General features: G+C 35.2%; 1 protein-coding gene across 1 annotated transcript; it reads left to right on the top strand.

The window, feature by feature from the left end:
* Nucleotides 1–3,401: 3,401 nt before the first annotated feature.
* HDA6 (histone deacetylase 6) lies at nt 3,402–6,969 on the top strand. The gene is made up of 6 exons (XM_079000112.1): nt 3,402–4,110; nt 4,252–4,692; nt 4,789–4,931; nt 6,301–6,391; nt 6,495–6,619; nt 6,721–6,969. The coding sequence occupies exons 1-6, from the start codon at nt 3,565–3,567 to the stop codon at nt 6,779–6,781; spliced, it is 1,407 nt and encodes a 468-aa protein (XP_078856238.1). The 5' UTR covers nt 3,402–3,564; the 3' UTR covers nt 6,782–6,969.
* Nucleotides 6,970–9,112: the final 2,143 nt, after the last annotated feature.

The raw sequence follows: 9,112 nt of genomic DNA on the forward strand, positions 1-9,112 counted from the left end.
GCTAAGGCTCATTTCTCAGCCTCCATATCAGTGAGTAAAACCCTAAGAGAGCCTCCCAATCGTCCTTAGCTTGAGAGTGAGTGTTTTGGAGCTAAAAGTGCCTTGGTGTGTGTGTGAAGAAGAAGGAGAGGAACTTGTGGAGGCTAGAGCTTGAAGTGTAAGGTTGGATCTGAGATATATAGAGGAAGGAGCTGCATTTGGAGGTATAAAGTTCAAAACTTTCCTCTTCTTTTTGGTTAGATGATTTCATGGACCATTTTAGGGTTAAAAGTCCTAAAGGTGGAGACTTTATGAGTGTAATGTGCTCCATGGACCTAGATCTGTCCCATTTCAGTGTTATTTGTGTTATAAATCCATAAAGTTTCCATCTCGGTCGTGGATATGAGGTTATGCATGAGTATTGAGCTTTCTAGTGTAAGGAAGTGGAGTATTATGGGTGTTAGTGACTTGTTCAGCCATGCAAAGGCTTAAAGTCGCCGACTTTATGGATTAAGAGGGTTAAAAGTGGTCAGATCTAGAATTTGGACGTGGGTTTTAACGGATTAAGACCCCAAAATGCTTAAAGTCTGAAACTGGGAGTTACGCTGGGCGTAATCCCAATACGCGCGGTGTAAGGGGTCCCGCACCCCGCTTTCTGTGAAGACATCGGGTACGCCCAGCGTACATGTGTGGTACGCGCAGCGTACCTCGGGGAGTTGACTTTTGTTGACTTTTAGGGTTTGGTGAACTTTAGGGTCTTTGAGCCATGAGAGGGGTAAAATGGTCTTTTACCCTTCTGAGAGTACTAAGAGGAGGAATAGTCTAGCCTTGAGAGATGTATTGATTTAGAGTGTTTATTTCATATGATTAGGCGGAGGCTAGATCGGATTTTACAGAGTTCGAGATTTCACCGAGTTACCCGATGTGAGTCTTCTAACTATACTTTACCTAGAGTGGTAATTAGAGTTATGAGACAGAGTATTTGTATGTTCTTGCATGATGTGATTTTTATGTGCTTTATGATATATATGTTATAGAGTTTACAGAGTTAGGACCGAAAGGTCCACAAAGTTAGGGCCAGAGGGCCCACATAGTTATGGGACTGGAGGGTCCCACTGAGACACATTGACCAGAGGGTCAAACAGAGTTATAGCCTCGAGTGGCTAATATGTGTTGTGTGTGGTATTTTGGGGAACTCACTAAGCATTTATGCTTACAGTGTTGTGTTATGTGTTTCAGGTACCAGTGAGGATTACGGGAATGCGCCAGCTTGATTGTTACACACATGAGGAGTTTTTATATTTTGATCTTGGGATATGATGTTATGTTTTGACTATGTGATACAATGGTGTTTTTATAACGAGTATGAATGAAAATGTGTTTTATAAAATGTGAAAATTATTTTGAAAATTTGGGTGTTACATGTATGTGCACCATAGGAGTGTTGTAGTATACAAAACCCAACAATAGGACCATTGTTTGTGCTACCCGTTGATTGGGCTTAACGATCACTCGTTTAGCCGACCTTGTTTGTTTGGGTGGAACTCTGTTCCTTGACATGGCGAGCCAAAGGTTGGTTCGACTTTTATGCTTCGGTGGGTGATACCTCGGTAATCAAGTATATACCTTATAAATTCTCTTTAGCAATATTTTGTTACATAAATTTTATTTAGATTTTTATTAAGTTCGATAATCACCTTCACTGAGGGTGTACAAACAATGTTATTGTTTCATGTATCCCACAAACGTTTGGTCTTTTGCTTACTAAAAGATAAGATGCATATGAAAAGTCCAAAAGCTAGTCCAATGGAATCCCAAAGCTTCACATGGTTTGTTTATCTACCAGTAAGTATTAGCTGTATATTAGTTGTATATTATTAGCTGTATATTTGTAGGGTATTTAATATATTACCTAGTCAAAATATTGCTCCAAAATTAGAAGATTGTAATTTTCTATTTTATAGCTATCCCCCTGTATATGTACGTTCTCTAAGACAATAAACAACTAATAGTAAGTAACCTACATCTTCACATACATGCCTGCTTCACCGAGACCCTCTCTAAGACAATGCCCTGTATAGTTACGTATCATGTCAGTTGGAACTTACTAACTTAGTGATGATTAGTTTTGCTACCTTATGATCATTGTACTTATCAAATTTTTGTTTGTTTAAGGTAAGGATAGTTGCTTCCCCTCTCAACATGTCACCAACTTCTTTGACCTTTTAACATTATGCAAGTGTCAAGTCCTATATGTATATGTTCTTTTGCATAAACTTAATAATTTCATACTTTCATTTGAACTTTAAGTTGTTGTAATATAATCATAGACAAATGTCGGTAAACAAATTAAGTGATAAACCTTGGTTGTAATTGACATAAAATTATACATTGGGATCGTTTCAACTACAATTTGTCAAAAACAACTTTATATTATAGTAATATCTATTCTCAATGATGATATCGTTGTGATTCATATCTCTCAAAGTGTATAAGTTCGTATATGCTGGCCATATTTGGATCCACTTTGGACCAAAACCGTCTTATATATACTAAATTTCTTCTCCTCTTTTCAATGCACATAAACTTTAATTTTCGAATCCACTTTTCAAAAATTCTATGACAAGTTTCTTATATGGGCTAAATATAAAACTAAAATCACATATGATATAAAACATTGGGCCATTCTGAAAGGATATAACTCGTAACATCCCATTGATTATAAGATATTTCTCAATATTGTTAACTAAACCGTCCGTTTCTTCAAAAGAGATGAACGCTTGTGCCATCTATTCAATATACAAATTCAATTTAAGATAGGTTTAACCAAGGTTGTTAAGATCGGGATCCTACGTATGATCGTTTTTGGGTTTGCAAGATCGGGATCGGGATCCTAAGATCCCACAAAATAAAACATAATTTTAATTTATAATTTTTAAACATAAAAAATATTTCAAACATTTAATTTTTCATTCAAAATTTATAAAAGTTTCAAAATAATAGTCATAAGTCACAATACAAAATGATTAACGGTAAATTGGTAAATGGTAAAAGCTATTAGATGGTAAAAATAATTTTCATTTGCAAAAAAAAAAAAAAAAAAAAAAAAATCAAGGGAAGGTAGGATTTGATCGGATCTCGATCCTACGATCCTACCTATGATCTTACGATCCTACCTCAAATATGATCCGTTTTTGATCCAGATCGTTTTTCATACCTAGGATCGTATGATCGTATAATCCTACTATCAGAATTATGATTTTGACAACCATGAGTTTAACAGCAACGATTACTCAAGTTTATTAAATAAATACAAAATTCGTCTTACCTATCCCCAAAATTTTATTAAATAAATACAATTATACAAAATTCATCTTGATATCCCAAATAGTTAAAAACCTAGCTCTCTTGATTTTTGCTTTATTCTTTGGTCCAGGTTCGGTAAACCCTGCCCTACTCTTTTCGACCCGAATACGAATCATTCCAACGGACCGCAGGCCTACTGTTCGGTTGTCTTCACCATCGCGGCGGCGATTTTTGGTTACCCTCTAGTTATCGGTTAACGCATCACCGCCGCGAATCACAATGGTCGAGTCCTCCTCAGTCGGAGGAGCGTCGCTCCCTTCAGGCCCTGATGGGAGAAAACGCCGTGTGTCGTACTTCTACGAACCCTCAATCGGCGACTACTATTACGGCCAAGGTCACCCAATGAAACCCCATCGCATCCGCATGGCCCACAACCTCATCGTGCATTACTCCCTTCACCGTCGCATGGAGATCGTTCGTCCTTTTCCCGCTGGCCCAGAAGACATCCGACGGTTCCACTCCGACGATTATGTAGACTTTCTAGCTTCTGTCACTCCGGATACCCTTCATGACCACACTCATGCTCGCCACCTCAAGCGGTTCAACGTTGGAGAGGATTGCCCAGTTTTTGATGGTATTTTTGAGTTTTGCCAAGCGTCTTCAGGTGGATCCATCGGAGCCGCTGTTAAGCTTAACCGGCAAGACGCCGACATTGCGATAAATTGGGCCGGAGGGTTACATCACGCGAAGAAGTCCGAAGCTTCAGGGTTTTGTTATGTTAATGATATTGTTTTGGGTATTCTTGAGCTTCTTAAAGTCCACAGGGTATGCATCTTCACTCTCCGTATTTCTATCTCACATTCTGCAAATATGGAAATTAGGTCTTTAAGAATCTGTATTACAACGATGCAATCTCATATTAAGATTATAAGAATCCGATGTTCATAACATACTGTTATTTTGCAGCGTGTGCTATATGTAGATATTGACATCCACCATGGAGACGGGGTTGAAGAAGCTTTCTTCACCACTGACAGAGTGATGACAGTTTCATTTCATAAATTTGGGGATTTTTTCCCTGGAACTGGACACATCAAAGACATTGGTGCACATCAGGGAAAGTACTACGCCCTAAATGTACCTTTGAATGATGGAATGGATGATGATAGCTTTCGTGGTCTATTTAGACCAATTCTTCACAAAGTTATGGAGGTTTATCAGCCTGATGCAGTGGTTCTTCAATGTGGGGCAGATTCATTGGCTGGTGATAGATTAGGGTGCTTCAATTTGTCTGTGAAAGGTCATGCAGATTGTCTCAGGTATCTTAGATCATTCAATGTTCCTCTCATGGTTTTAGGAGGTGGTGGTTATACAATCCGCAATGTGGCCCGATGTTGGTGTTATGAGGTCTTTATTTTCTCTTTTTTGACATTTTTTTTTTTCTTATGATTAGTTATTCCATAAGCAAATACAATTTAATTTATTTTCTTTGAAAATTTTCAGACAGCAGTTGCTGTTGGGGTTGAACCTGAAAATAAGCTGCCTTACAATGAGTATTATGAGTATTTTGGACCTGATTACACGCTTCATGTTGAGCCAAGTCCTCTTGACAATCAAAACACTCCTAAAGATTTGGAGAAAATAAGGTGAGATTGTGTTTTAGATATTGTTTGTTTGTCTGACCTTGATCATATATGTTTTGCTCATTGCAGGCTTTATGGTTCATTATATTATAAATGTAGGCACTGTATGTGTTTTAGGAGTTATGTGTGATTTGATGTGTGGACTTAGTTAAAAATTACACTTGATAGACATTTTACATAGGCAATGTCTTTTTTAAGGGTGTCAATAGTATCCTTCTTTCTAATTTTATGTTTGGGTCTATCTTTTTGTATGTTTGAGTATATTTTTTTGGTCTGATGAAAAGGTATGTGCTACCATTTAACCAAATGTCATAAATACCCTTCAATGAACAGATGCCAGTATAAAGGGATCCTGTGGTCTTTGTTAGGCTTGTTGATTCCTTGTGATGGATTGGACAGATGAAAGGTTTACAGATGCTAATTTGGAATGCCTTAAATACCCCTCAATAGGTGAAGCTTGTAGAGCCAAATGTCTTGTGTTGAAAGTAGACAAAATCTCTAACCTTAAGTAGTTAAGGTTAAATTATTGTTATTATTATTTTAATTAAACTAACTGTAGGATTTTTGTTTATAATATAATTTTGAAATTTCATGGTATTCTATTCATTTAAAGTTGAGTAAATTACACCAATGGTCCCTATGGTTTGGGGTAATTTGCGCGTCCGTAACTTATTTTTTTAACTCGGAAGGTCCCTATTGTTTGTTTTTGTCATGCGCTTGGTCCCTACTATTTGTTTTTGTTACGCGTTTAAAAAAACTATTATTTAAATATGGAAAAATGATAGGGTAGGTAAGGTAAGGTGAGAGGGATGAGGTTGAGGGTGTGTTTATTTAAATAAATTAAAAAATCAAGGGCAAAATAGTCTTTTTAGGTAAGACAGGGACCAAGCGCGTAGCAAAAACAAACATTAAGGACCTTCCGAGTTAAAAAATAAGTTAGGGACCAAACGCGTAATTTACCCTAAACCATAGGGACCATTCGTGTAATTTACTCTTTAACTTAAAAAAATAAGTTAGCTACAGTTTGTTAAATCTATAGAATATATATTTCCAACATTCATAAAATTTATCAATGTGAAACTTATTTAGTAGTCATTTTTTTATAAATCAGACAGTTTTGTCCTTGTTTATCAATTTCTTTTCATTCTCGTGTCTAATTATGCATAGCAAAACATAATTGAATGACACATTCCATTCCTTAAAGCTTAAACCAAACATGTTAATGATATCATCTTTTGTTTTTTCTTTTTTCTAGTTTCCATTTTTAGCTTACCACAACTACTTTAAAAGCTCATAGTTAAACACACACACACACACACACACATATATATTTGTGTGTGTTGTATTTTGACTTGAATATAAAAAATGACAGGAACATGCTGCTGGAGCAACTATCAAGGTTACCACATTCTCCTAGTGTCCCGTTTCAGACAACGCCACCTGTCACAGAAGTCCCCGAAGAGGTAAATAAATCTAAAATCTAAAATCATTCAATAAGTTCACGTATTTGCCTCGTGCTTATTTTATGTTTTACTTTTTAAAAAAATAAAAATAAAAATAAAATAGCCAGAAGAGCCCATGGAGAAACGGGCAAAGCCACGCATATGGAGTGGTCAGGAATATGATTCTGATGTTGATGAAGAAGAAAAGCCTCGGCGACAAAGCTTCAATGCAAATCATATCAATCCAAGGTTAGTATTACTATTTGTTTGACCTCGAAAGTCAAACTTTAAAAAGTAATTTGGTTGACCTCAAAAGTCAAATGTTTTCAAAAAATTTAAATAAAACGCAGGGATCATGCAAGGGGAAACATAAAAGATGAAGATATGTCGGATAGGGATGCTCCCTCATGAGTTGTTTTCTGCAACAACAAAAACTATGAAGTTGCTATTAGATTGCTTTCAAGTAGAAAAAAAAAAAAAAAACTTAGAAGAGTAATAGTCAAAATGCTTACTTTTTTTTGTAAATTGTTGGTTTAATTGTATGAGAATGGCATACATGGATATGAATTTACTGTTTTAGACTGCTTTTGTTCTTCCAAGTTTATGTTTTATAGTTGTGGATCTTAGCTCTAAAATATGTGCAATTTGTGTGGTTTATTTTGAGACAAAAAAATGCTACTAGATTATTTCAATTTCTAATATGTACATTGAAGATTAAAAGTAACCAAATTTTTTGGTGTAAAAAGTTTCATCTACGTTGATTCGACCAAATTATTATTATTGGTGTTAAACTTTTTTGGTTTTGTATTATGTAAATATTTATAAATATCTAATACGGAAATTTGGTGGGTTTTAGTTTCGTTTCTGATAATTTTAACCTGGTTTCGTTAAGTTTGTTTTTTTGGGGGTCTAAATATCCGTAAATTCTAGTTTAAAATTAATCTTATATAACACATTTTTATACGAATAATTTACTTGTATTTTAGTTGGAAGTTAATTAAACCACAAAAGTTCGTTGACTAAGTGAAGGCTTATTTTGTCCGAGACAAATGCTTTCATGGTTTTGTCGGCTTCAAAATAGTACAATCTTTCAAGAACATCCAATTCATAATTTCATTTGAAATTGAATACAAAACATAATTTATTTTATTGTTCTTGTCTAATAAGGAGCAAACCAATATTAACTTATTTTCTTTCGCCACTTAGTTCCAAGATTGTATAAAGTTTATCTATGCATCCACTAGAAATATGCCACTTAATTCCAAGATTATATAAACTTTATCTATACATTCACTAGAAAAATACATTTGGGTGCATTTACTTTTTATTTTATACACGGTTTTCATTAGATTTAAGTCAACTGTAAAAATGGTTCATATGGTATGTATTTTTTCCGAAGTTTAGTCCAAACCTCGACTTTATTTTTGGCTTTGTGGTCATTTTGAGTTAGTTTTGTTATGGATTTGGCCCCTCAGCAAACTGAAAGGACTGTAATACCCTTGGAGTATTTATTTTATATTTTTCTTTCATTTTTTAAAATCTAATACTTATTAATTTATTAAAACAATTAAAAAAATAAGAGGCTCTCTTATATATATATATATATATATATATATATATATATATATATATATATATATATATATACTCAAGAAAAACACACACCCTATTTTATAAACACACACACACATACTTATGAACATACATACTCAAGAACAATACACATCAGGAGGGGTTTTCTAGATCTGCGTTAGGACTTTCTGACTGCCACAACTGTCCACCACTACCACCTATAACCAATTTCATCTCAACCTAGAAATCATCGAACCCCACCTGGTTCGAGGGTTTTAAATCGGAGGAGTTATTTAGATTTGCACTATGGTTAGGGTTATTCAGTCATGTAGGAAGAAGCCCTTAATTTTGTTTGTTGGATTTCCTACACACATATGTAGGAAGAAGCACGAGATAATTTTGCAGGTATGGTTTTTTAGGGGCTGTGATTTCAAAAGAAGGGGAACCATCCTGTGGGGTAAAACACACAACATCATACACATATTTGTTTGTGGAATTCTTGATCACACACAAACCCTAAAATGTTTCAGGAGTGTCGTTTTCTCTCACACTTACACAATACGAGAAAGTCGACAAGATTCCAGTGACAAATTCAGAGTAAACGAATGATCTCTATGCTTGGTCCCAAGTTCAGAATCGATTCCAGAACTATAGTAACTTAGAGCTTCAGTTGGTTCTTCTTGGGTTGTATGTTTCTCCGATGATCATATTTCCCTTCCAGATGGCTTTCATTTTGCATTAGATCTAAACCTAGAAACAATGATACACACACATACACACTTTGTAACATCCCAAAAATCCAGAGTGAAATTTTCATTTTTAAAACATAAATACAAATAACATGCCAATCCTAAAATCATTCAATGTTAAAAAATAGTATTTAAACATCAGAGCACGAATAATCATATGCGAAATAAACTCTAGGGGATGTTGTGCAGTTACACCGGCCTCTTCCTTTTCGAATTGGAAGTACTTGAAACCATAACATGAAATTGTAAGCATAAAGCTTAGTGAGTTTTCCAAAATAGCACATACGATACATATCATTGGGCCCAACCCTTACATTGGGCCCAACCCATAATAATGGGCATATCCCTTCCTAATCAATGAGCCCAACTCAACATACAAATGGGCCTAGCCCAACATATAATGGGCCCAAACCACTTGGGC

The sequence above is a fragment of the Lactuca serriola genome, chromosome 5 (assembly GCF_051521515.1).
Source record: "Lactuca serriola cultivar US96UC23 chromosome 5, Lser_US96UC23_V15, whole genome shotgun sequence".
Classification (NCBI taxonomy): Eukaryota; Viridiplantae; Streptophyta; class Magnoliopsida; order Asterales; family Asteraceae; genus Lactuca; species Lactuca serriola.

Coding starts and splice junctions, on each gene's coding strand:
- HDA6 (XM_079000112.1), top strand. CDS start 3,565: ATGGTCGAGTCCTCCTCAGTCGGAGGAGCGTCGCTCCCTTCAGGCCCT. Junction 4,932..6,300: donor AAAGATTTGGAGAAAATAAG/GTGAGATTGTGT, acceptor AAAAAATGACAG/GAACATGCTGCTGGAGCAAC. Junction 6,620..6,720: donor GCAAATCATATCAATCCAAG/GTTAGTATTACT, acceptor AATAAAACGCAG/GGATCATGCAAGGGGAAACA.